This window comes from Mus musculus, chromosome 9 (genome assembly GCF_000001635.26).
Source record: "Mus musculus strain C57BL/6J chromosome 9, GRCm38.p6 C57BL/6J".
Taxonomy (NCBI): domain Eukaryota; kingdom Metazoa; phylum Chordata; class Mammalia; order Rodentia; family Muridae; genus Mus; species Mus musculus.
This window is the reverse complement of record NC_000075.6, coordinates 22,419,317-22,445,716: the sequence shown is the minus strand read 5'-3', so window position 1 is coordinate 22,445,716 and position 26,400 is coordinate 22,419,317. Positions and strand designations below refer to the sequence as shown.

At 45.0% G+C, this 26,400-nt stretch overlaps 1 protein-coding gene across 12 annotated transcripts in view; it reads right to left on the bottom strand.

Annotated features, from left to right (window-relative positions):
* Nucleotides 1-1,032: 1,032 nt before the first annotated feature.
* Nucleotides 1,033-26,400, bottom strand: part of 9530077C05Rik (RIKEN cDNA 9530077C05 gene) — a 56,126-nt gene continuing 30,758 nt past the window's right edge. For 3 of the 12 annotated variants that reach the window (NM_001378982.1, NM_001378983.1, NM_026739.3), the window contains 6 exons: nucleotides 20,910-21,604; nucleotides 15,218-15,361; nucleotides 13,909-14,041; nucleotides 10,317-10,622; nucleotides 5,753-5,850; nucleotides 1,036-1,645 (listed from right to left, as the gene is read on the bottom strand). In NM_001378982.1, coding sequence (NP_001365911.1) covers nucleotides 1,487-1,645; nucleotides 5,753-5,850; nucleotides 10,317-10,622; nucleotides 13,909-14,041; nucleotides 15,218-15,361; nucleotides 20,910-21,329 — 1,260 coding nt within the window. In that variant the 5' untranslated portion in view covers nucleotides 21,330-21,604 and the 3' untranslated portion in view covers nucleotides 1,036-1,486. Of the gene's footprint in view, nucleotides 1,646-5,752; nucleotides 5,851-10,316; nucleotides 10,623-11,366; nucleotides 14,042-15,217; nucleotides 15,362-20,909; nucleotides 21,605-26,400 lie in introns of those variants that run through there. The other 9 variants (XM_006510573.2, XM_011242589.2, XM_017313548.1 and 6 more) reach the window with 8 other exon arrangements.

Genomic DNA, 26,400 nt, shown 5'->3' with positions numbered 1-26,400 from the left:
ACACACACACACACTGCTGCAGGGAACTGCCACTCTACTGCAGACCCAGGGAAGGGTCTTAAAACTACTAAAAATTAAAAGGGGCAACCATGTTCCCAATGTAAAGAGATGTAGGCTTCTTCAGTGAACTCAATAACAGGAAGGAGAGATAAACAGAGACAAACATTGAGGCTTGGGTTATAGATCAGTAACAGAGTACACCCATGTCTGATCCCCAGTACCATGCACAGACACACACACAGGCACACACACACAGACTACACACAGGCACACAGACATAGACATGCACAGACACACACAGGCATACACACACACAGATATAGACATGCACAGACACACACGGGCACAGACACACACAGACACACAGACACACACAGGCACACAGACATAGACATGCACAAACACACACACAGACATACTACACACAAACACACACACAGGCACACACACACACAGACATAGACATGCACAGACACACAGACAAACACACAGACACACACAGGCACACATACACAGACATACACACACAGACACACACAGACATATGCAGACAATACACACAGACACACACATAGACACACACAGACATACACACACACAGACACATACTGACACAGACACAAAGATACACACAGACATAGACATGCACAGACACACAGACATACTACACACAGACACACACAGGCACACACACAGACATAGACACACACAGGCACACAGACATAGACATGTACAGACACACACACACACACAGGCACACAGACATAGACATGCACAGACACACACACAGACATACTACACACAGACACACAGACAAACACACAGACACACACAGGCACACATACACAGACATACACAGACATATGCAGACAATACACACAGACACACACATAGACATACACACACACAGACACATACTGATACAGACACAAAGATACACACAGACAAAAAAAAGATACATACTGACATACACACACTTTTCCATAAACTGAGAGGGTAAGATGAAAATGTATAAAATAAGAACTGAACAAAAAGTTTTCAATCTCCTTTTAATATTACTTAACATAAGAAAAATAAGAGCTTAGATATTGCTAGCCTTCTCTGGTGTACAAAATGGCTATTTCAAAGAACAACTCTCTCTGTTTAGGAGAGGAAATAGAACCTTGGGGTTTATACTGCAGAGCATTAGACTGGCCACCTCCAATCCAGAGCTGGCCTTGGTGCCCAAGTTCACAGCTCATCGTGGTGTCACCAGCAGCGAAGTCTTCATTTGTCTCTGGAGAGATCTGAATGAAAAGACAAGTGACTTCCACCCGAAGTCTATAGAAATGTTCTAGGAAAATAGTTTCAGGTCTACATGGAACCTAGAATTTCAGCTGGATCCTGAGAGCTGGTCTTCAACAAGCGAAGGTCAGCTGCTCTCCTCTAGTTCTGCAGGTGCTGGGTGCCCTAGCTGCTAACAGCCATGAAGAGCCGGCTCTGCTGCTTAGATGAGGTTTTTCAGCTCAGCGTCTGTCAGCTCGTTCACCTCCATGATCCTCTCTAAGTGCTCCATGTACCGGCTGTGATCATGAAGGAAATGTGGGACTCGCATGTTTTCAGTAACTGCCAATTCTTTTAAGCGATCCACATCTTCGTAAGATACCTGGAAAAAAAAAGGAATTGTTTTTGCAACTACAAGTGACATTTAGAGGGGACCAAGGGCATTAAACGAAAATGTGTGGATATAAGGCCAGGTGTGGTGGTTCACATCTTTAATCCTAGCATGCAGGAACTTGGAGGCAGAGATAGGTGGGTATCTGTGAGTTTGGGGCCAACCTGGACTACACAGTGAGACCCTGTATCAAAACCAAAATCAAATGTGGTCTGCAGAAATACAAAAGGTGGTTGGTTACTTTCCTTTAGTACATTAAATGAAATATTATGTTTATGGCTGCGGGAAGCGGATGCGGCCGCATTGGGCCAAGATGTTTACTGCCTTGCCCGAGCATGCACAGTGAGGCTGCCTGCCAGGCTGGACTGTTCCTCGTGATCTGGACCTGTCAGCCTATCCATGACCGACCTGAGCTCGTGCCTGGAGCGTGTGTGTGTGTGTGTGTGTGTGTGTGTGTGTGTGTGTGTGTGTGTGTGTGAATTCTGATTGGATGAGGTGGGGTGGAGCTAGAAGGAAGTCAGTTGCCGTGAGGTAAGTTTTAGCCCTTGCCTTAAGTAGAAGCTAGTTGTAGTAAGAGAAGCTGTTGTAAGGGGAGTTTTGTAAGAAAAGCTGCAAGAAGGAGAACAAGTAAAGAAGCTGTTGCGTAAACCCGACTTGGTGTCCGTGTCGTTCCTGTCACCGCAGGAACGAAGGACCTGTAGCATATGGCCTCTCATAACTGAGCATAAAAAAGAAAGTCAGCACCCGACTTCACACCCTGTCTTGGAACTAATTCAGTCTGTGTGAGCGTTAGGCAGTGCGCTCCCTGTGTGTTCACAGCAGACTTTTACCTTTTTGGTGCTACTGAGAACCCAACTTTGGCAAAGCATATTAGGCAAGTAGTCTACCACTAAGCTCCATACTCAGGTAAGAGAGACTTTAAACTCAAACAAATCTCTTGATTAAATCTAAATAAAAGACAGTGGGATCAAATCTGAAGAAGGGACACTCTTACATCCTGGCTTCCTGATTCTGTTTATTAAGCCGGCAGACATAATTTGTTAGATTCTCTTGCTGTAACTGAATTTTTCTAAGCACTTAAAGAACATGGTAAACTCTCCCTGCTGGCCAGAGGTGCTCTGCTGGGGAGGAACTGTCCCCACGCTTCACTCGGTTCGGCTCAGCGATTCGTCCACTGTGGCATCTTGGACAGCTTTACAGGGATGGCCAACTCCTTCTGGGTCAAGATCAAGAGAGTCTCTCCATAGGAGAGAATGTTGTAAAGGAACCATGAACCTGGCCTGAAGCCTGTGGTGGAGGAGTCACAGTCCTCGCTGGGAAGCTACTGTTACTGTTGGCAAAGGAAGCAGAGTTCCTACCAGATCACCTTCTAAATAACCATGGCCTTGCCTCCAGGTGAACACTGCTCTCAGCTGAGGCCAGAGCAGATTCCTTCTACAGTGGGCAGTCCAAGTGTCAAGAACTAAGTGGCATTTGAAGAAGCAGCCATAAATGGGCCACCTATGACACTGTCCCAGACTCTGGGAATATGGAAGGAGGGTCAGGAAGAATGCCATCGCTGGTGTGTGGGATGCCGAGTTCTGGGCTGAAGTCACAGCAGCTATGATGACCTCCACATGACCTGAGGCTGAAGGGAGGATCAGGAGCCCCACCTCCACCCCCCAAGTTGGAAGCAGTTAATGGCTAATGGCAAAGGAGACATTTTGTTTGGTAGTGCTACCACTGGTGGGCTGCCCGTGTGTCTGAGTCATTGAAAACAGGCATGAAGCCAGGATTGCTAGCAAACACTTTAATCCCAGCACTTGGAAGGCAGACATAGGCAGATCTCTGTGAGTTCAAGACCAGCCTGGTCTACACAGGGCTGCACAGTGAGGAATCCTGTCTCAAAACAAACAAGCCCATGAAAAGAGGAACTAATTAGAAGAGAAAACCATTTACAATTCTATAAGTTATTTTTACCTTTAAATTCCAAATCAAGGCTGATTTTATTTATTTTTGAAACAGGGTCTCACTGTGTAGCCCCCTAGCTGTCCTAGAACTCAGTATGTAGTTCATGTTGGCCTTGAATTCACAGAGATCTCCCTGACTCTGCCTCCTGAGTGCTGGGATAAGGTGTGCACCACTAAGCCTGGTTTGGCATGGCTGATTTTAAACAGCCCATCTTCTGATCACCACTCTTCCAGGGTTGGCAGGAAGTCTTTTTGAGAAGAAACCACAGTCATATTGCACTTCCAACTTATTGATTTTTAATGTTTCTATTATCAAGTTACTTATTTATACCCCTAGTGTAATAGAAGTAGGTTTTTCAGCTTATGACAGACATGACTAAAATATACATGTGTACCTTGTCCTATCACAGCTGGAGGATACTGTGTTGTTTACACACTGCAGGTTGGGCAGCTCTGCTTTAACCAAGTCTAATGGCAACTTAAAAAACATACTGACTTATTTACTGGGCTGGGTGTCTGGAAGAGACAGTGGAAGGTCACCAGAAGGCCAGCATGACCAGGCTGAGGGAAAGCTGCTCCCTGCAGGACCAGCACCCCAGCCCTAAGGGCAGCAGAAAGCCAGCATGGCCAGGCTGAGGGGACCTGCTCTCTGCAGGGTCAGCACCCCAGCCCTAAGGGCAGCAGAAGGCCAGCACGGCCAGGCTGAGGGGACCTGCTCCCTGCAGGGTCAGCACCCCAGCCCTAAGGGCAGCAGAAGGCCAGCATGGCCAGGCTGAGGGGACCTGCTCCCTGCAGGGTCAGCACACAGCCCTTAAGACAACATTTAACACAACACTGATTCATTTAACATCTTTCTCATATTTGGGTAATTTTTCTCACAATATTTTAAACCTTTTCATCCTTGTTAAACTTTGTTAAGGCAATGTGTCCTATAGGGTGAATGTAGCTGGTGACTTCTGAGTGGAGCTAATGCTTACTAACTGTTCCCAATTCCTAACACCCCGAGAATGATGCTAAAATCTCTTCCACTTGTGCTCAGTAAGTGGAGTGGCAGGGGCCAGATGACAGTATGTCTGTTTATAACCGGGCTTGTGAGATATATACATATTTTTTAACTTTGTCAGAATGTGTTTAAGTGCATGCCTGTATGTACATACCTGCCTGCTGCCTTTCGAGATCAGAAGAGGGTTTGGAATCCCCTGAAACTGAAGTTCCAAGTGGTTATGAGAGGCCATATGGGTGCTGGGAATCAAGCGCTGGTCCTCTGCAAAGCTGCAAACACTCTTAAACACCAACTCATCCCTCCAGTCCCCAAATGCAGCGGAAAAAGATTGTGTGTGTGTGTGTGTGTGTGTGTGTGTGTGTGTGTGTGTGTGGCCAAAAGTAGGAGTTCTGTGTGGCTATGAGCTTACAGCCCTGAGTCTTCTCCCCAGGTCCCCAGGTCCCCAGGTCCCCAGGTTCTGGAATCCTTGGAGTCCACTGTTGAGACTTGTTGCTTACAAAGGATTCCTTGCAAATGCCAGGGTTTACTGACAAAGGACCTGGTCACTGGAGACCTTGATGGCCACACGCAACAAGATTTGTACTGCATTTTAACTTTATATCGAATTAATGATAACCCTTGTTCACAGGAGACCTCAAAAAAGCCAGGTGTCATATTTATCGCTTCCTTTCAAACACTCTTAGAAAAACATTTTAAAGAAAGGTATTGTGGTGCATGCCCATAATCTCAGCACTGTCTCCCCCCAAAAAACAACAAACAACAAAAAACAAAAAAACCAAAAAAAAAAAGTTTAAGGTCACCTTCAGCTAGTTGGAAGCCATCCTGGGCTTCATGAGATCCTGGTTCAAAACCAAGCAAACCCAAAACTGATGTTTTTTTATAGATGCACATATAAATAAAGAACATTAAAAAAAAAAAGAAAGAAATAGGGAGGAAGGAAGGAAGGAAGGAAGGAAGGAAGGATGGATGGATGGAAGGATGGATGAAAGGATGGATTGATTCCCAAATGGTCTATTCCTGGATCTCTTACTGATCACAGAGAACATTTCCTTCTATTATCATAGAAAGAAACTTGTTCCAACAGCAACAAAGGAACACGCTTGGCCTTGAGTTGCTTTCCTCGAGGCTGGCCCACTGTTCACGCACCTTGCCCAGGGCAGTCAGCAGATGGAAGTCTATGGACTCTCTGAATCGCAGGATTTGAAGGACTCCATCCAAGTAGACCTGGTCCTTACTGAAACACCCTGGAAGAACCAGAACGACACTTACTTCCTTTCTCTTCAGACGGATATTTTAAAATATCCTTTCCAGCTCCAGTGTTTACTATCTAATGTTTATAGAGATACAGAATCTGTATTTAAAACATTCTAGTGTTTATTATTTGAGACTGGGTCTCACTCATTGTGTAGCTTTAGTTGTCCTGGCACTCACTATGTAGTCTAGGCTAGCTTTGAACTCAGAGATCCACCTCCCTTGTCTCATGCTGGGATCAAAGCTTGGGCCGCCATGCCTGACCCATGTATAATTGTATTCAGTTATCATCACAGCTTAAAATGGAGGCTCTCGGAAAGTAACAGGACAGGAGCCCAGTACTTTGCCTGAAGAACTCCCTTTAACTGCTGTTTCTTAACTAAAATGACATCTTCCCCCAAATTAAAGACTGGTACTCAAAGTCCATGACATAAAAACACCACCCCGCGCACGCACACCCAGGTGAGCATGAGGGTAGATCCTGGTGTGAGCGGACTGGGTGAGAGGGAGGTCTAACAAGGGCAATCCGGCAATCCGGCAATGTGGGGGTTTGAATGTCCGATTTTCCTTGGTGTGCACTGAACAATAGCCCTGTCCTAATTCCTTTGTAAGGAAGGATTATGACTCTGGACACGATGGCACATACCTGTGATCCCAGGTTATCTGGGAGGCTGAAGCAAAAGGATCTTGAGATGGAGATTATCCTGGGTGAAATAATATAATTTTGTTTTGGTTGATTTTGTTTGTTTGTTTTTTGTTTTTGTTTTGCTTTTTAAGATTTATTATGTACACAATGTTCTGCCTGCATGTATGCCTGCAGGCCCAAAGAGGGCACCAGATATCCTTATAGATGGTTATGTGCCACCAAGTGGTTGCTGGGAATTGAATTCAGGAAGAAGAGTCAGTGCTCTTAACCTCTGAGCCATCTCTCCAGCCTCAGATTGGAGGTTTCTCTGCGACTAGGTTTCAGGCTCAGGAAATCTCTCAAGTCTGTAAATTGTTTCCCTCTTAAGCATGAAGACCTGAGTTCAACTCACGTCTATTTCCCATCTCAGCCTCCTGGAGAGTGGGACTGCAGGCACGTGTACTATGCACAGCTAAAGCTATAGTTTAATGGTTTAAAAATGGTAAAGCCCAGATTCATCTACACAGGGAGTTCCTAGTCAGCCAGGGTTACCATGTGAGACCTTGTCTCAAAAACAAAACACATAGCCTAACATGATGGGTGTGTAGCTCAGTTGGTACAGGGCTTGCCCAGCACACAAGAGCCCTGGCTTGGAAGCCCAGCACTGCACAACCCTAGAATAGTGGTGCACATCTGTATTCCTAGGTAGGGGTAAAAGGATCAGAAATACACAGTAAGTCTAAAGACAACCTGGACTACCAAACCTTGTCTTAGAAAAGAAGACAAACAAACAAACAAAACAAAAACAAAAAACTGCTGGACATGGTGGTATATACCTTTAATCCTGACCTTTAGGAGGCAGAAACCAGCAAATCTCTGTGAGTTTGAGGCCAGCCTGGTCTACATAGTAGAGAGCTACATAATCAAGAGCCCTTGTCTCTCAAACAAACAAACAAACAAACAAACAAATAAACCCAACCAGCTCCCTGACAAAAGACTGCATGGGATCAGAAGCAGGAACTTCTGAAAGGGAACTTTTCTCATTCACACACAGAAACCGTCCAGGACGGTGCAGTGTTCACACTGAAATCCCAGCACTTGGAAGTCTCAACACAGGGGCCAAGCCAGCCAAGCATACGAGACCCGGGTTCAAACAAAAGAAGCCACAATCAACATGAAGAAATCCTCCTGCATGGCCAGAGCTTTTAAAAAATAATGTGGTCACACACTGGATAATCATTGCTAGCTTTATTGGGTATGCTAGTAAGTAGTCACAGCAATCCCTGAAACCCGTGGGGAAAAGCCAGATGCAATAAAACGCATGTGTAACACAGGTCTACTGAGAAGCCTGGGGAACCAGGCAGCCTGGAGCAGGTAACTGTAGAGACAGGGGAGGCCTGCCTCAGTAGGGTGCAAGGAGAGCCCTGACTCTAAAAAGTTGTCCTGTAACCTCACAAACATGGTTCACCCACACACACACACACACACACACACACACAAAATAAATAAAAATCACCCTCCTCCAAACAAAACCACTACTACCAAGGTGTAGTACCAAGAATCCTGGGAGTTGATCTCTCGTCCAATTCTGCACACACAATGCACATGTGCTAGCACTGAGTTGTCTCCCTCTCCATGGTCATACTCCCTTGTTACCAAAAGACATCAGACAGAAGGCTAGGCATGAAGAACATTTGCCAAGTTTTGTATCTCAAGCATGGGTGGGTAGATGGCATCAAAGACAATGTAAGAAGAAACTGAGAAGACACTCCACAGAACGGTAAAGATATTTGTCAATCATACATCTGACAAGAGAGTTTTATCTACATAAAGACCTCTTGTGATTCAATTTTTTAAAAAAAAAGGTAAATAGTCCAATTAAAATGGGGGGGGGGGGACGGGACTGGAGAGATGGCTCAGCGGCTAAGAGCACTGACTGCTCTTCTAGAGGTTCTGAGTTCAAATCCCAGCAACCACATGGTGGCTCACAACCATCTGTAATGAGATCTGATGCCCTCTTCTGGGGTGTCTGAAGGCAGCTACAGTGTACTTACATAAGATGAATAAATAATTTTTAAAAAAGAAATGGGGTAAAAACAAGCAGATAGTTCTCATAAAGAAACACAGTGATCAACCAAGCAAATTAAGAGATGCCTAACCCCACAGTCATCAAGTCAACGCACACCAAAACTATAAAAGCGTACCTTCCCATAGCTACATTGTTTTGTACTGTTGAAAGTAGTAATTGCTGATTTAAAAATGAAAATCACAGATGTTGGCAAGGACGAGGAGAGGAGTCCTGAACACTGGGATGTAGCAGGCAGCGTGGTCACCACCCCCAAAGCTAAGCATGGTCACCATGTCCCTTGCCTGTGCTACCTCTACGAAGAGTATGGTGGCTCAGGCTTGCAATGCCAGCACTCAGGAAGCTGAGGCTGGAAGATTCCTGTGTGTTCCAGGTCAGGCTAAGCTACGAAGTGAGACTCAGTTTCAAACTTCCACCAAAACATCCACTCGTGGGCAGAGTCGAGTGTAAGAAAACACGCTGCACGCGAGCTCTGACAAACACTCAGCAGCATTGCTCCTGGGAGCCTAACTGAATCTGATGAACCAAGTCAGCCAACAGCAAAGGATGAACAACCGCAGCCGCTACAGCAGGGTCTGAAACGTCCTGCTGGCCACTGGGGTTCTGATGATGTCCATCTCAGCACTCAGAGGCAGAGGCAGGGGGATCTCTGGGAGTTTGAAGCCACCATGGTCTACATGGTTTGTTCCAGGTTATCCAGGGCGAAACAGTGGGGCACTTTAGAAAAAAATTGAAAAAATAGTCCTGCTAATTAGAAGAAGCCAATTATATAATTTTATTAATATGAAATATTCAAAACAGGTAAATCTACAGAGACAAAAGGTAAAAACCGCTAAAGGTGTTTCCTGAAAGCTGAGGGAGTGAAGATACAGGGGAAGAATGTTCATGGGTGTTGTTTCTCGAGGGTGGTGGAGCTGGTAAACAGGATATTCAGAATTTAGAGGTAGTAACTGCGTGGCTTGCTAATACTGAAAAATATGAGGCTCGCATTTTAAAGAGGTGAACTAATTGTAGGCAAATGCTATCTCAAATATCTCAAAAACCTGTCTTTAAAGTCGGAGAAGGATGGGGATGCTCAGTGGTTACAGCGCTTAATGCTCTCCAAAGGACACAGGCTGGGTTTCAGTGAGGTAGGTCACACCTGCCTATAACTCAGTTTCTAGGAGCTCTGGTACCCTCTGACCTAAGGGCACCAGGCATACATAAACTCAAAGGCACACACATACACATAAATAAAGACAAATAAGCCTTAGAAAATAAAGAAATGCCCCCCCCCCCAAATTAGCTACTGCTTAGTCAGCGACTGGTTGATCCAGAATGCTGTGTGTTCAATCTATGTAGTTACAAGAACTTTTACATTTATTTATTCAGAGTGTGTGTTTACCACAGTTTACAAGTGGAAGGGTCAGAGGACAACTTGCAGGAGTCACCTTACTAAATCTTACTAGCCCTCCCTGCTAATTGGCCTCAAACTTGTATCCTTCTGCCCCAACCTACTGGGTGCTGGGATTACATAAACTCATCACCTTGACCAGCTCATTCTATTACTCTTTCCAGAGTCTATTGGTCTGAACTGTTTCAAGGGGATTGGGCCAAAATAATGCTGTGTGCTATGGGGCTCCACAGCAAGAGCCTTTGATGACCTCAAGTCACAAACATTTCATTATCAGATTCAGAGATTAAAACATGACCCAAGTTACTAGCTAACAAATAAAAAGTTCGAAGACCTACCATGGAGGGACACTTACCGGGCTCAGAAGTGTCAGTCCACCCTCTCTTGGCTCTTACACAATAGTCCCATCTTGTATTAGGGTCCTTGACAAACTTGCCAATGTCTTTGAAGAGTTCACAGAAGGACATGTGGCTGGCTTTATACACCGTGTAGTACAGGAGAGCGGCCCTCCACAGGAAGGGGTCTTTTCTGAACAGGACACTGTGGATGCTTGCCAGCCCTTCCTCCGTTGGGTTGTTGGGCTTTAGCTCATGTTTTTTTCGGCCAATCCAACTGTTCCACGGTTGCTGAAGGTTGTTAATACCCCGAAAATAATGTGTGCCTACATGGAAGAAAAGGTACAAATGATAAGAAATGACATCCTTTTTTTGTTTTTTTGTTTTTGTTTTGTTTTCAGTTTTTCAAGGCAAGGTTTCTCTGTGTAGCCCTGGCTGTCCTGGAATTCACTCTGTAGACCAGGCTGGCCTCGAACTCAGAAATCTGCCTGCCTCTGCCTCCCAAGTGCTAGGATTAAAGGCGTGTCCACCACTGCCTGACTAAGAAATGACATTCTTGCTTTGATCCTTTCCCAAAGAAAATTTGCATTCATCTGGAATATTCTTCCTCAGAGTTCCAAAGGCTAAAGCCTTGTCTCCAACTTGGTGCTCCTGGGAGGTGGTAGGACCCTTAAGGTATAAGGCCTGGTGAGGGTGTAGAGAAGGGGGCCATGAGACCCTTTCCTATCCATTGTCTTCTCTGCTCTTTTGACCATGTTCAGTGGCCACATGAGCCCACCATGATATGCAGCCTTACCAGGCTCAAGAGCAGTAACATTGGCCCACAGGGAGCTGAAACCTACAGATCATGAGCAAAAATAAGCATTTATTTTTTTAAGTTCATGTGGGCTACATGAGATCTGGTCTCAGAAAACAAACAGATAAATAAACAAATCTCCAAGATCCCAAAGCCAAAAATGGAGTGGTCTTTCATGGTTCTTTGACAGCAAGTGTGTACTCAGGACTAAGGACGATTATGCAAAGATCCCAGCGACATCTTTTAGTGTTGCCAGTACAACTGGTGAGCTCACCTGGGAGGCATCTCAGACTGGGATTCCAGCCATTCCACCAGCATCAGAGTCCCTGAATGCAGATCCTGGGAACATCACTCTGGAGTCAGGCCTTGGAGGCCAAACAAAAGAAACAAACTCCTTGGAGCACAACAGAGGGCTTTGTACTAAGTATGGCCTGCTCCTGGTGGGATGAAATCTTTCCTCTGTTTAGAAGGCTCCAATATCATGAGCCCCAGACTCCTTTGTTGCCTTTATCCCACAGATGCACCTCTATCCAAGGGCAAGTCACTAACTTGAAAGGAAACCATGGATGCACGTTTATATCTCCAGATAGTTCCACTGGAGAGGCACGGGGAGGACATAACCAATGGGCCCACCCAGGAGGAAGAAACCAGATTCTGTTATCAACCCAAATCTCCTGAAGGCAGTTGGTTAGGATTACCTCTTCAGGGATGATGAGAACCGGAGGTAGAAACAAGGCAGAAGTTTAAGGATGGGGGCCTCAGTTTATGTCCCTGACAATAAACTGAAAATAATCTTGGTCCTGTCCTGAACGGAGGCCAGAAATGGCAGAAGTTAGCTCTGGTTTAGGTCTCAGCCTAAAATGAACAACACTGATTGGAGGACTGAGTCAGTCAGACAACAGTCCTTTCTGGCAGCAGCTTTAGAACCGAGTTTCTAGATTCTCATAGTAGAAGAGTGTCTTAGGGTTTCTATTGCTGTGAAGAAACACCAAGAACATATCTTATAAAGAAGAACATGTAATTGGGACTGGCTTACAGTTAGAGGTCTAGTCCATTATTGTCATGGTGGGAAACTGGCAGCATGCAAGCAGACAGGGTGCCAGAGAAGGAGCTGAGAGTTCTACATCAGGATGTTACACTGGGTGTGGCTTGAGATTCTGAGACCTCAAATTCCACCTCCTAATGACACACCTACTCCAACAAAGCCACACCTCCTAACAGTGCCAGTCTCTGAGACCAAGCATTCAAACATCTGAGCCTATAGGGGCCATTCCTATTCAATCCACCACGTTCCATTCCCTGCCCCCATAGGCTTGGAGCCATAATGCAGAAATGTATTCAGTCCAACGTAAAAGTCTCCATAGTCTGTAACAGTCTCAAGCTTGGTTAAAAGTCCAAAGTTCACAGTCTCTTCTGGGACTCATGCAATCTCTTAGCTGTAATCTCTGTAAACTCAAAATAAAAAAGCAGATCACATACTTCCAATAGGATATATATTACCATTCCAAAAGGGAGGAAAGGAAACATAGAGAGGAAAGACTGAAAACCAACTGGGCAAACTCCAAACTCTGCATCTCCGTATCTGATGTCAAAATGCTCTTCAGATCTCCAATTCCTCTCAGCTTTGTTGACTGCAACACACTTCTCTCTCTTGGGCTCGGGCTCGTTCCAGTCCCTGTTAGCATACTGGGGTGGGGGCAGGTGTCCCGTGGCTCTGGAATCTCTAACACCTTGGGGTATCCACGGCAATCCAGGCTTCAACAGCTTCACACAATGGCCTCTCTGGGCCTCCATGCAGGGGCACCCCTGCCGCACACCTGGCCTCAGCAACTATCCTGGTTTCTACTGTTATGAAGAGACATCACAACCATGCAGTTCTTGTAAGGACAACATTTCATTGGGGCTGGCTTACAGTTTCAGTGGTTCAGTCCATTATCATCATATCAGGAAACATGGCATCATGCAGGCAGACACGGTGCTGAAAAAGGAGCTGAGAGCTCTACATCTGGATCCACAGGCACCCTTGGGCACCTTGGGCATGGCTTAAGCTTCTGAGATCTCAAAGCCCACCCCCTAGAGACACATGTCCTCCAAAAAAGCCACACTTCCTATGGCCAAGCACTCAAACACATGAGTCAATTGGGGCCATTCCTATTCAAACCAGTACACATGGGTTATATCTATTTCCCAATTATAGCCTATCTCCTAAAGGATGCTGGCCTCTATCAGAGGATCAGATGTTATACTCGAAATATAAACCTATTTCCTTTTGTTCAAGAGAATGGACTATATCTTTGGCCATTGATGGACACTTCTAGCTACCCAAAACATTAGAGTTAATCTACTTGGGACAGCCAATTACCTGGATAAAGGACCACCTTGCAGCAAAGTGGGTTTACTTTCAGCCATGCTGAAGAGATGGTGGAAATAAACATCCTTTAAGTGAGATAATGTCCTCTGCCTTCCCAGAAAGCAAGCCTCTAGTACAGTGACTGCTGCAGCAGCTATGGCGTGTGCTATCCCGGAAGGACGGATGACTTCTCCGAGTCTTTAATTAGAGAAGAATAACTTTTCCTTTTCTTACTGTCTCTTCCCTAAGCATGATTGCCCTCAATTTCAGATGTGGAACTAAAACCAAAAGGATGGAAATGACTTCCCAAGAATGCTGTAAAATTCTAATTTGAAATGACATACAGTCCCTGCAAGGCTTGACAACATCATGAATTTTTACTAAACATTACTAAGAAAAAAACACTCTGAAAGAATAGCAGGTAATTCTTGATAGTCACAAGAGTGAGTAGAAAGGGTACCCCTACCTATCTCGTGCCTCAGCATGCCCTCCAGCCAGTGCTCTCGTGCAGTAGAAATATTGATGGTTAGAGTCGGGCATCCGTTTACTACCGTCATGGATGCCCTGGAAAGCAGGTCTTCGGTGAGATGAACTACAATCTGGGCAGCAAGAGGAGAGACACACATACAGGGCTGTGAGATGACGCAGGGATAGGATGCTCAACATCAAGGCTGGTGAGCCAAGCTCTCCAAAACCAACATGCTCCCAGTAACTCTCAAATGTTGTCCCCTTGTCCTGTGACTACCACACACGCTGTGGCATGCATGTTCCCACATACATATAAATATATAAGCATATAATACACACATGCACAGTCATGCATACACACACAAATGTAAATGGAGAGGAAAGTTTTTGCAAAAAATAACGGGCCTATTCACCTATTGATTACCCAATTCACCTAAGTTGACGACGTGTACGTCCAGCCACATTTGAACTGTCTAATTGGTTTTGTGTTGTTTGCTTTTGAACCTTATCATTTTAACCCTCTGAGATTTTCATTGGATTCATTGGACTGAAAGGAAATGAAGGAGGCTGGTTGTGGTAGCATATACCTTTAATGGCCAGCACTTGAGAGGCAAAGACAGGAGGATCTCTGTGAGTTCAAGTCCACCCTGGTCTATATAGTCAGCTCTAGGACAGTTAGGACTGAAAGAGACCCTGTCTTAACAAAGAGGAAGGAAGAGAGAGAGGAAGTGAAGGAAAGAAGGAAGGAAGGGAGGGAAGAAGGGAGGGAAGGAGGGGAGGAAGAAGGAAGGAAGGAAGGAAGAAGGAAAAGAAAGAAGACAGAAGAAAAGGTACCCCAGAGACTAGAGAAACTAAAGCAGGAAGAAGGTCTGGGCTGCAGAGAGAATTCCAGGCCAGCCTGAGCAACTTAGTGAGGTCCTCTATCAAGCCAAACGGAAAAGGTGGGGATAGAGCCTCACAGCAGAGTGCTTGCCCCAGCCTCTGAATCCACACAAAACTGGGAAGATCTAGAGCATGCATGTGTCAGAAACCTGCACCTTGTCAGTGCTGGTTTTGAGACTGATGACTAAGAACACTGCAGCAAAATCTCTCTTCAATAATTCTCATTGAGAAACTCAGATAATGCTATTGCTACACATACAGAAATGACACTAGGAGCAAAAGACAGATGGCAAGAACCCAATCCAACCAGTAAAACAGAACTGACCAAACAAAACCTGCAGAAAAGAGCTTGCATTTGGCACTAATCTTGCCCCGCCCACCCATGGCCCACGCCTCTCCCAGGCCCCGCCCACCCACGACCATACCTCTCCCAGGCAGCCTTCCTTCACCATGTACTTTCTAACATGACTCCAGATTCGAGTTTTAGACAACAAGCTACCACCAGTAGCTTGTTCAAATTTTTCATAACTTCCATATTTTTGTAAAGTCAGCTCCATAATATTGATGGACTGTAAAAGAAAGGAGATTAAGTCAGCAGCTCATGCCACTCTGAGATGAAGTTAGCTAATTAGGACCTTATTTGTCAAGACGCGCTCAGATTTCCTGGTTAACGAAGTTAAGCTGAAACTCCAGCTGCACATTTTCTGAGCTTAAATAGTTTCCACTGACTTTTGAAGTTTTCTATAAATGCCTGTGAACTTACAAGTGCCCTTGCTGGCCCAGTGGCGCGTGTCTGATCTTTAGCTGCTTCCTGTGGGGCGCCTCCAGGATACACAGTGAGGCCAACCGAAAAGGGAAAGGAGGTCGGGGACGATACACACGCTCTTCTTCCCTGTCTTCTAGTCTCTTTAGCCAGAGATGGTGCAGCTGACATACTGCACATTGCACCTGTAACTGCCGCTAGGAGAAGCTGGATAGAGAGGATATTGGCTTCTTGACAAGATACATGGTGGTTTGGAAGAACTCCAATGTAAACCGAGTATGGCTCCAAATCAGTTAGTAGGTTACAAGTACCATTTAGATAAAGGGGGAAAAACTTAAAAATTTAAAAACATACAAGACAACCAGTCCTCTCTAACAATCTATAAAATCACCTCTGTAACGATCTATAAAGTCTGCTTAGAATGCATCTATTTATTTACTTGTGTGTTATGGGTATTTCGCCTGCATTTATGTCTGGGCACCACTTGGATACATGTGCTTTTTTTTGGGCAAAGTAGCAAGGAAAATTTATTCAAGAGGCAAACAAAAGTCCCGATCGGAAATACAGGCAGCGGAGCACAAGCCTGAAAGACTACTGAAGGGCAAAGCAAGCTTTTATTCTCGTGACAAAAAATAATACTCTTTGGTGACAGTGATGATGATGAGGAGGAGGGTGACAGTCTTAAAATATTTCCATCTTTCGTCTAGGGCAATGTACTATCCACTTCTCATCATCTTAAAAAGTTGAGATGTTTTTCCAAATATACACAAAGTGAAAACTAATTAAAAATCTGGTTTAAAAAAAAACACAAATTATCAGAACCTCCAAGAAAGCCACAGGAAACAAGACTCTAATTGAGAGGACACCTGACAATTCTGTGAGGTGAGCGTTTACTTCGCTGCCCTCTGGGCAGGCGGGTGGGCCGCTCTGGCAGATCCACCCAGTCTGGGCCCCAGCACTCACACAGCAGTGCACAGTGGTCTGTGACTCATTTCCAGGCACCTAACATCTGCCTCTGGCCTCCATAGGCATCTATGCATTCACCACACTTACACACAGTGAAAAGACCCATACACATAACAACCAGTAAATCTTTTTAAAACACCTCATATACAGAACATAAAACAAATCTTCAATAAAACGTATGAAAAGAAATCCTGTTTCTGGGCTGTTGTGAGACTGGTAAGGACAGTGGCGATCTGCCAGCACTGAGAAGGTGCGTCGACCTCTGTCATCAGTAAATGCTAACCAGCACATCCATGCTGATACGGGTCCGTACTGTACAGCACTATAAACAACACATCTGATACGTCAAAATAGGAGGGAAAAATCACAATGTGTGAGTCAACACACGAATACATTAGTAAGGAATGAGGGCGCATCATAAAGTTATCACAACTCAAAATACTCCAACAGGCCTTTGCTGCCAAAGCCTTGCTACTCAGGAGGGCCAGGGGCAGTGGCAGGCACTAGGATAGCCAGGCTGTTGTAAACGCAGGCCTTGGCTCGCAGCTGGTCTTTATGCCTATTAAATCAGAACCTGGTTTTTTGCTTGGTTTTGTTGGGGGGGGAGGGGGTGCATTGTACTGGCTGATTTTGTGGGTCAGTTTAACACAAGCTAGAGGCAGCAGAGAGGAAGAGCCTAAGTTGATGGGCTGCCTCCTCCATGAGATCTAACTGTAAGGCACTTTCTTAATCAGTGATCAGTGTGGGAGGGCAGGGAGGGCTCAGCCCATTTGTGGGTGGTGCCATCCTGGGCTGGGTTCAATAAAAAGGAAGGCTGAGCAAACGGGGGGGGGGGGGGGTTAGGGGGGCGAGGAGCAAGTCTGTGGGCAGCGCCCTCCATGACCTCTGCATCAGCTCCTGCCTCCAGGTTCCAGCCCTGCTTGAGCTCCTGTCCTGACTTTCTTTAATGATGAACAGCAGTGTGGAAGTGTAAGCTAGTCAATAAACCCTCTCCTCCCCAGCTTGCTTTTTAGTCATGGTGTTTTGTCACAGCAATAGACAGTGACACCTAAGACAGTGACTGTTTTTTTGAGACAGGTCCAGTGTCAATTCACAGAGATCTGCCCACCTCTGCCCCCTGAGCAGGGGATTAAAGGCATGCAGCCCACCTCTGCCCCCTGAGCAGGGGATTAAAGGCATGCAGCCCACCTCTGCCCCCTGAGCAGGGGATTAAAGGCGTGCAACCCACATCTGGTCCCTGAGCATGGGGGTTAAAGGCATGCAGCCAACATCTGGCCCCTGAGCACAGGGGTTAAAGGCGTGCAGCCCACCTCTGGCCCCAGAATCTGCTTTGTTTGGTTGGTTTCGAAGCAGGGTTTCTCTGTGTAGCCCTGGAGGTCTTGGAACTCAACTGAATAGACCAGGCTGGCCTTGAACTCAAGAGATCTGCCTGCCTCTGCTCCCGAGTTCTGGGGCTAAAGGAGTGTGCCATAGTAAGCATCCTGAAGTCCATCCTAAGTTTAAAACTAGCACAAGGCATGGAAATACTTCATCTATAAAATGAAATCGTTTTCTCTACAAATGACCGTGGTTGTCTTTGGTGAGACGGCAAACGTTCTGAACAACCTCAGTGCCCAACTAACAGATCTTCTTCAGACTATTAGCTAGTTTGGTTTTGTTTGGAATTTGACCATCACAAGCTACTTCCACAGTTATGTGCTAACAAATACTCTCTCTTCTCAAGTGCAGTTTGATTCAGTAAATACCTATTTACAATGGGGACACTGATACAGGAGGAGGGGTGACCCTGTCGGAAGAGGAACGGTTAGGAGTCCTGGCTTCCCAGTAAGGCTCCACCACTTAGCAATGTGGTTCCACCTTTCCTGGGCTTGCTCTCTTCACTGATACCATGGAGATACCAAGGCCTTTATCCTACTTACCTTATGGAATTGTTATAAGGACAAAATGGACATGGGGAAGTCCGTGCTCTGTAATCTATTTCCCAAATCTCTATAAAGTATTGACTTTGTCAGGATTGCTAGACTTTAATTTTAGAATTTAGTGTAAATAAGTGTTTTTTTTAAAGACTTATTTATTATTTTATGTAAGTACACTGTAGTTGTCTTCAGACACCCCAGAAGAGGGCATCAGATCTCATTACAGATGGCTGTGAGCCACCATGTGGTTGCTGGGATTTGAACTCAGAACCTTCAGAAGAGCAGTCAGTGCTCTTAACCACTGAGCCATCTCTCCAGCCCCTCAAATAAGTGTTTTATTAGGAGCATTGTCTTTCCTATGTTGCTAATATCCAACCCCCAAACCCCATTTCCTTTCTTTTTAAAAAGTTGTAAAATCTAAGATTTTTCTCCTTAATTCTGAATATCTTCATAGACTCAGAAGACCATTTTACCTTAGCTTCTCAAAACTCTAACTACAGGCATAATCCAATTGTACCCAACAAGATAGTCTTTGTGTGGGGGTGTAAGGGTAGGAGGGAAGACTTCAGATAGGGTCTCACATGGCCTAGGCTAGCCCTGAGCTGTGTAGCCAAGGGTGACCTTGACCTTGGTTGTCCTGTCCGAAACTTTCCAGGTGCTAGGAATATAGGCACGGCATCCTTAAACCCAGCCTTTAAAACAGTACGGCAAGGGGACAGAGAGGACTCAGAGGTTCAGAACTTTGGCTGCCCCTGCAGGGGACCCTGGTTTGAGTCCCAGCACTTACATGGCGATTCACAAGTGTCTGTAACTCCAGTTTATGGTCTCTATGGGCACCAAGTACACACATTTTACAGACATACATGCAAGCAAAACACCTACACATTGAATAAGTGTTTTAATAAAAAAAAAATCTGCCAGTATTTGGTAATTATTCTGGGGCCTCATACACTCTAGGCAAGAGCTCTAGCACTGAACTACAGCCCTCATTTTCTGGCAAGCAGACTGGACTATATACGCGGCCGAGAAAGCATGGTCCTGCCTGTGAGGGACCCATCCAGCAGTGATTTCCCATGCTTTCTGCTGTACTTGCAGAGCTGTGAGCCAGTTCCCTGCCTTCCAATTCCAGCCCTGACTTCCCTCAGGGATGAGAACCCATCTCCCTTACACTGCGTCTGGTCTGTTCTCTCACAGCAACAGAATGAAACTAGAAGTAGCCCAGGCTAGCTCATACTGGAGATCTTCCTACTGCAGCCTCCTAAGTGCTAGAGTGACTTGTATGCACAGCCTCAAAAAGTTGTTTTCAGCACTGAGGGGAGGTAACCACTTAGAATGATTTTAAACATTTTCCTATGTAATGATTATGTATTTTCTTATGTAACAATAAAGAAGAGAAGACAAAAGGCACAAGGATGATAGGAACTAAAAAGAACAGCGAACTAGCCTGGGTGTAGCTCAATGGGTAGGGCTTGCCTCGGATGCTTGAAGCCCAAGGTCTGATTCCCCAGCATAAAGCAAGCAGATAGACAATCAGAAGGTCAAGGTCATTTTCCCTACACAGGAACTCTAGACCAGGCTGCGCATCTGAAATCTGCGCATCTGAAATCCTGTCTGAACCACAAGCAAATAAAAGAGTGAGTGCTCACTGGAAAACACAGAGCAAGAGAAGAGTTCTCCCAAGGGAGATACACAGCATATTTAAAATCATTTTACAATTTTAAAAAGCTTTATAATGTAGTTATGGAGAGCACACTCTTGTAATCCCAGGACTTAGTTTATTTATTTTTCAAACTGTATGTGTGATGTGGCAGATGTATCTGGAAGTCAGAGGACAATATATGCAGTTGTTCTCTCCCATCTAACCCTGTGTCTTGGGGACTGACTACCTGAGGTTGTCAGATTTAGTGGCAGGAGCCTTTCCCTGCTGAGCCATCTCAGCAGCCTGGTCCCAGTACTTGGAAGGTAAAAGCAGAGAGCTCTAGAGTTCAAGACTCTCTTCAGTCCTACTGTTAATCTGAGGTTGGCCTGGGTTACTAGAGCCTGTCTCTCTTGTGCTCATGAAGGGATGTCATCCGATGGAGAACAATTGCCCAGAATGTCCAAGCCTCCGAGTTTGATCTCCTAGACCCCGGGGGGCACGGGGGGGGGGGATGACCACAAACAGTGCAGTCTACCTAGCCCTTATCTGTGTGTTGGCTAATGAGCCACAATTCATAATTCTAAGTCAAAAAACAGACTAGTGTCTTCTAGTCAGAGAACACAGCGCAGAGTGTGTAGATTTTTATTACTACAACATAGTTCTCATACAGGTGAGCAAAAACACTCCCTACAAATTTCTTATCACATAGCTACCCCTCCCTGGTGGGTGTTGATAATAGAGGATATGAAGGCATCTCCTTTTGCTTACACAATGGTAGATAATCACTTTAGCTACATAACGATATACATACTACTACCAAAGTGGTATTTTACCTGCTTAAGAAACCGGTCAGAGGCGTTGCTGTGTTTGGCTAACACCCCTGGCAGAGTGGGATTGGCATACTCAAACTGAGGGTTGTAAGTATAGTCCGACTTGAAGAACCGCAGCTTTTCCTTCTCCAGGTTGATGGGCTTTATAGCAGTCAATATACAAAGCTTTTTCCCAGAAATGTCATCTCCTCTCTCAAAGCTTCTACACAGCTGAGGCTGTTGCTTTGGCTTTGGAAGCCGGGTCAGATTGCGTCGTTTGACCTTGCTTTTTGGTTTAGGTGGCAGTGCTAGGCCGCTTCCTGTAATAGAGATATCACGGGTGAACTTTACAGGACTTGGTACTGAGCTAGTAACAAAAACAGCAGACTGCCCGTCTAGGCAGTACCAAGTGCCAGCGCCTGTCCCAGGCACCAGGGCTGTCATCCTGCTAGGATCTTTGCTATGAGAGGAGCTAGGAGATTTGCTGGGCTTCCTATGTTGTTTGGAGCTGGCAGAGGAAAACCGCTTTTGTGAACGGTGCTTTTTCTCCTCCTTGCTCTGTAGTAGAACATTGTAACTACTGGTTCCAGTTGTGAAAGTGTCCTTGAGAATCCCAGAGGACAAACTCGAAAAGCTTCTTTTGCTGTCAGTGATCAATGCCTCTTCTGCATTTAGAACAAACTTCTTAGCAAGTTCATGTTCAGGCCAGTGAAGCTTTTCTGTGATAATAAACAAAACCAAAACAAAGAAACAACAGAGATACCAGATGAAGCACACTTCGGAGAAGATGCAAACAACCCTGAAGCTTCTGTGAACTTTATAAACCTGCACACATCTTTAGAAACGCTAGTTCAAGCGTTAAAAGGTCCTATTACTAGGCTACCATACATTATCCACTGGAATGTTCAGCTTCAAGCTACACACGTGGTGACAGTCTAGTAAAATGACATAAAACACACAAGTGCCCTGAATGCCTCACTGCTGTGAGCTTTACATGGACAGACTGTAACTGCACCAGATCACCATCCAAGAGGTTAATACAAGCTTGACATTTGGAACTAAATAGAGAGATAACCACAGTAAAGGAAGCAGGCTGTGGGTGTGCTCACACCTGTCATCAGAACTCAGGAAACAGAAGCAATAGGACTGTCTGGGGTCCCAGGCCAACCTGGAGTAACCAGTGAGTGCTAACCCAGAGTTGCACAGCAAGACCTGAGTTATCTTAAAACAAACTAGCTGGGAATGGTGCCAAATGTCTTTAATCCTAGCACTAGTGAGGCAAAGGCAGGAGGATCTCCGAGTTCAAGACCAGTTCCAGGATCAAGTTCCAGAAAAGCCAGGGCTACAGAGACAAAAAATTAAGACAAAACAATAACCACCCCCCAACCCAAACCTCAAAAGTACAAACTTAACAGTACTTTTCTACCTTAGAAACATTCTTAAGATTTGAGAGATGACCGCTGGATGCAGCAGTGCACGCCTTTAATCCCAGCACTTGGGGAGCAGAGGCAGTGGATATGCATGAGACTGAGACAGCCTGGGCTACAGTGTGTTCCAGGTCAGCCAGGGCTACACAGCGAGATCCTGTTTTAAAAACAAAACAAAACAACTATGGCATATGTGTGTGTAAGCATGTTTAGTAAGGTCAGTCACTACTAATAATGTGTGTGCCAGTATGTTTCAGTAAGGTCAGTCACTACTAATAACTGGATAAGAGCTGGAATGGCAGCTTGGTGATGGAATGTTTGCTATTTCCCCAGCACAGAGAAACAGCAACAATAATTTTTGGGTGGCGGAGGTAGTACCACATTCCTGTAATCTCCAAACTTGAAAGATAGAAGCAAGAGAGTCAGAATTTCAAGGTTAGACTTAGCAGTGTACTTTTAGACCAGCCTGGGATACATGAGATGCTGTTGCCAAAAAGGAAGAAAATATAATTATGATTACCAGTGTCAGTACAGTAAATGGCAATTGAAGACTTTGTCTTTAAGCCTCGAGTGCCTTAAACAGTTAAATTGCTTAGACTGCTTGCTCATGCACCAGCTTCAAAGCTGTTAGCTGTCAGGTGACTCACCAGGAATCCCTGCATTTCAGAGATGGAAGTGGGAGGGTCAAGAGTCCCAGATTATCCTTAGAACTCTAGGATAGACTGAGTACATGAGACCCTGTCTCAAAAATTTAGTTTCTGTCCTTTAGGATCTTTTCTTCTGCAAAGGGATAGTGTATTTGGCACATGTCTCTAATAAAAATCTCTATAAATACACACTTGAGTTGTTTCTGTGCAGTCTGCTTTTCCCCACTAGTGCTAGGGATGAACCCATGGCTTCCCACATACTAGGTGAACACCCCTCCATGTAGCTACAGCCCAGTCCTACAACTGACGTCCGACACCGAAGCCTTTTGATACAGCACATGGTCATCACACAGGGCAGACTCCTGGCATGCTTTGAGCAGAGTCTAGGACATCCTTTTTATAGGACAGTTACTTACATGATGAGATATTCTAAACTAGCATCATGTCAAAGTAGAGCAGAATGTCACTTGGTAGCCCAGGCTGGCCTAGAACTCACAATGGTCCTCTTCCCCAGGTGCTGGGATTATAGGTGTGTGCCACCATGGCTGGCAAAATGTCAGTTTTAAAGTTCAGAAGTTTAGTGTTTAGGGTGAAGAAACAATACCAGGTCAAAGATAGGTAACAGACATTCTAAGTATGTAAGATACCTAAAGACCTTTAAGTAAAATTCCTGGCCTCCTGTCCAGTACTCACTGGAGAAGTAAGGACAGGAGAGTCAGGTCACTTTGTGGACATAGCAAGCATAAGGCCAGCCTACGTTATGTGAGACCCTACTTCAAGAAAAACCAAAAAGCAAAAAAAAAAAAAAAAAAAAAAAAACAAAAAACAAAAGTTCTTAGACAACAGGTGAAAGTTTAACTCTAGTGTCTAAAAGATAATATAAAAGTATGAACTTCACCATTGCATACACTAGCAAGATTTTGCTGAAAGGACCCAGATATGGCTGTCTCTTGTGAGACTATGCCGGGGCCTGGCAAACACAGAAGTGGATGCTCACAGTCAGCTATTGGATGGATCACAGGGCCCCCAATGGAGGAGCTAGAGAAAGTACCCAAGGAGCTAAAGGGATCTGCAATCCTATAGGTGGAACAACAATACGAACTAACCAATACCCCCCCTCCCCGTTCGTGTCTCTAGCTGCATATGAATCAGAAGATGGCCTAGTCGGCCATCAGTGGAAAGAAAGGCCCATTGGTCGTGCAAACTTTATATGCCTCAGTACAGGGGAATGCCAGGGCCAAGAAGTGGGAGTGGGTGGATGGGGGAGCGTGTGGGGGACTTTTGGGATAGCATTGGAAATGTAAATGAAATAAATACCCAATTTAAAAAAAAGTGTATGTCAAACACTGGTAAGACTCTATTAGCCAATTCTGCATCTCCAACTATAAAAGAATTGTCACAGATATTCAAATGCTAACTTGATTCAGAAATGCATTTTCTATTTTCCTGTGATAATGATTGATGGTATTAAGACTTCAGGGGAGCGATTTCTGATAAAATGTAAGAATCATGAGAATAAAAAATGATTACCATAAAAAAAAAAAGAAAAAAGTATGAACTTGTAAGGGCCAAATGTAACTAGATGCAAATTAGAGGAGGAGGGGCTGGAGGGATGGCTGCTCTTGCAGAAGATGTGGGCCTCATATCCAGCACCCAGATGGCAGCTCACAATTGTCTATAACTCCAATCTCAGGGGATGTGATGCCCTCATCTGCCCTCCACGGGCAACAGGCATCCACATGGTAACCAAACATACATGCAGGCAAAATGCCCATACGCATAAACGAAAAATAAAATGGAATAAAAAAAATAAAATTGATGTAGCAGTTTAGATTTTACAGGTCATGTTGAAGATGAACTGTACAAAGATGTCATCTAAGATGTTAAAGATTCAACCAGCCCAACGTAGAAAGACAAATACTATTTCCATCACAGGCCGGTTGGTGACAGTTTCTCAGGAGGCTCAGACTTTGGTGTCGCCAAGAGAGAGTCAAAACTGGGCTAGCAAGGCAACCGAGCTAACGAACACCAGGACATGGGCAGAACTCCAAATGTTCAGCAACACTGTCAATGTCCTTAAAAGGACACGGTTCAGGAGATAAAAAGTCACACTGGAAGACAATGAAACAGACACCACAGGGAAGCAGAGGACAGAGGTCAGAGTGCAGGAACTGTGAGACTCGGAGCCCTGAAACAGAAGAGGGAGGCAGCCAAGTCATTTTATCATTCCATCTTCACAGAATCAAGTAAATCAAACCATTCTAAAACCAATTAATAAAAATTACTCTGAAGAGTCCATGTTTTTATAGTTTGTTTGTTTGTTTGTTTGTTTGTTTAAGACAGGGTCTTATTCTGTGGGAGCCAGACTTGCCTGGAACTCATTATGCAGCCCAGGCTGGCTTTCTCCCACCTCAGCCCAACTGCTGGGGTTACAGAGATAGCTTACCATGCTTGGCTGTGCTGAGTTTTACAAGGTGAATATTCAATGTAAAAATGGGTTGATTCTGAAAACTTAAAGTACTCTTAAGACCAAGGGGCTAATTGATTTATTTTATTTAGTCAAAAGTACCAAAAAAATCCAAATTAAAACCTATTAAGACTGGATGTGGTGGCACACAACTTTAACCCCAGGACTCCAGAAGCAGAGGCAGGTGGATTGCTGTAAATTCAAGATAAGCCCAGTCTGCATAATGAGATCCGGGTTAGCCAGGACCACTGAGACTCTGTCTAAAACAAAACAATACAACCTTATTGTGTATCAGGGCACTTTTTAAGTAGCCCTGAGGCTGCAGGTGTACCCTACCTTAGCTAGCATGGACGAAGCCCTGGATGCAATGCCCCAGCACCTTGTAACAGCGTAGCAGCACACTTGGGAAGGAGGTGGAGGCAGTAAGATCATTACTTCAAGGCTATCTTAAGTATACAGTGCTGGAGCTGAGCTTAAGCCTCAAAAACCAAATCAAGGGGCTGGTGAGATGGCTCAGTGGGTAAGAGCACCCGACTGCTCTTCTGAAGGTCCGAAGTTCAAATCCCAGCAACTACATGGTGGCTCACAACCATCCGTAACAAGATCTGACTCCCTCTTCTGGAGTGTCTGAAGACAGCTACAGTGTATTTACATATAATAAATAAATAAATAAATCTAAAAAAAAAAAATCAAACCAAACTACAAACACTACAAAACTAAAGCTCTCACACCTCCCCCCCTTGAGGAGTCCATACCCTCACTTGGGTATGTCTTTTGTTTTGTTTTGTTTTGTTTTGTTTTGTTTTGAGACAGGGTTTCTCTGTGTGGCCCTAGCTGTCCTGGAACTCACTTTGTAGACCAGGCTGGCCTCGAACTCAGAAATCTGCCTGCCTCTGCCTCCCGAGTGCTGGGGTTAAAGGTGTGTGCCACCACCGCCCAGCACTTGGATATGTCTTACTTCCCATGGCTCTACT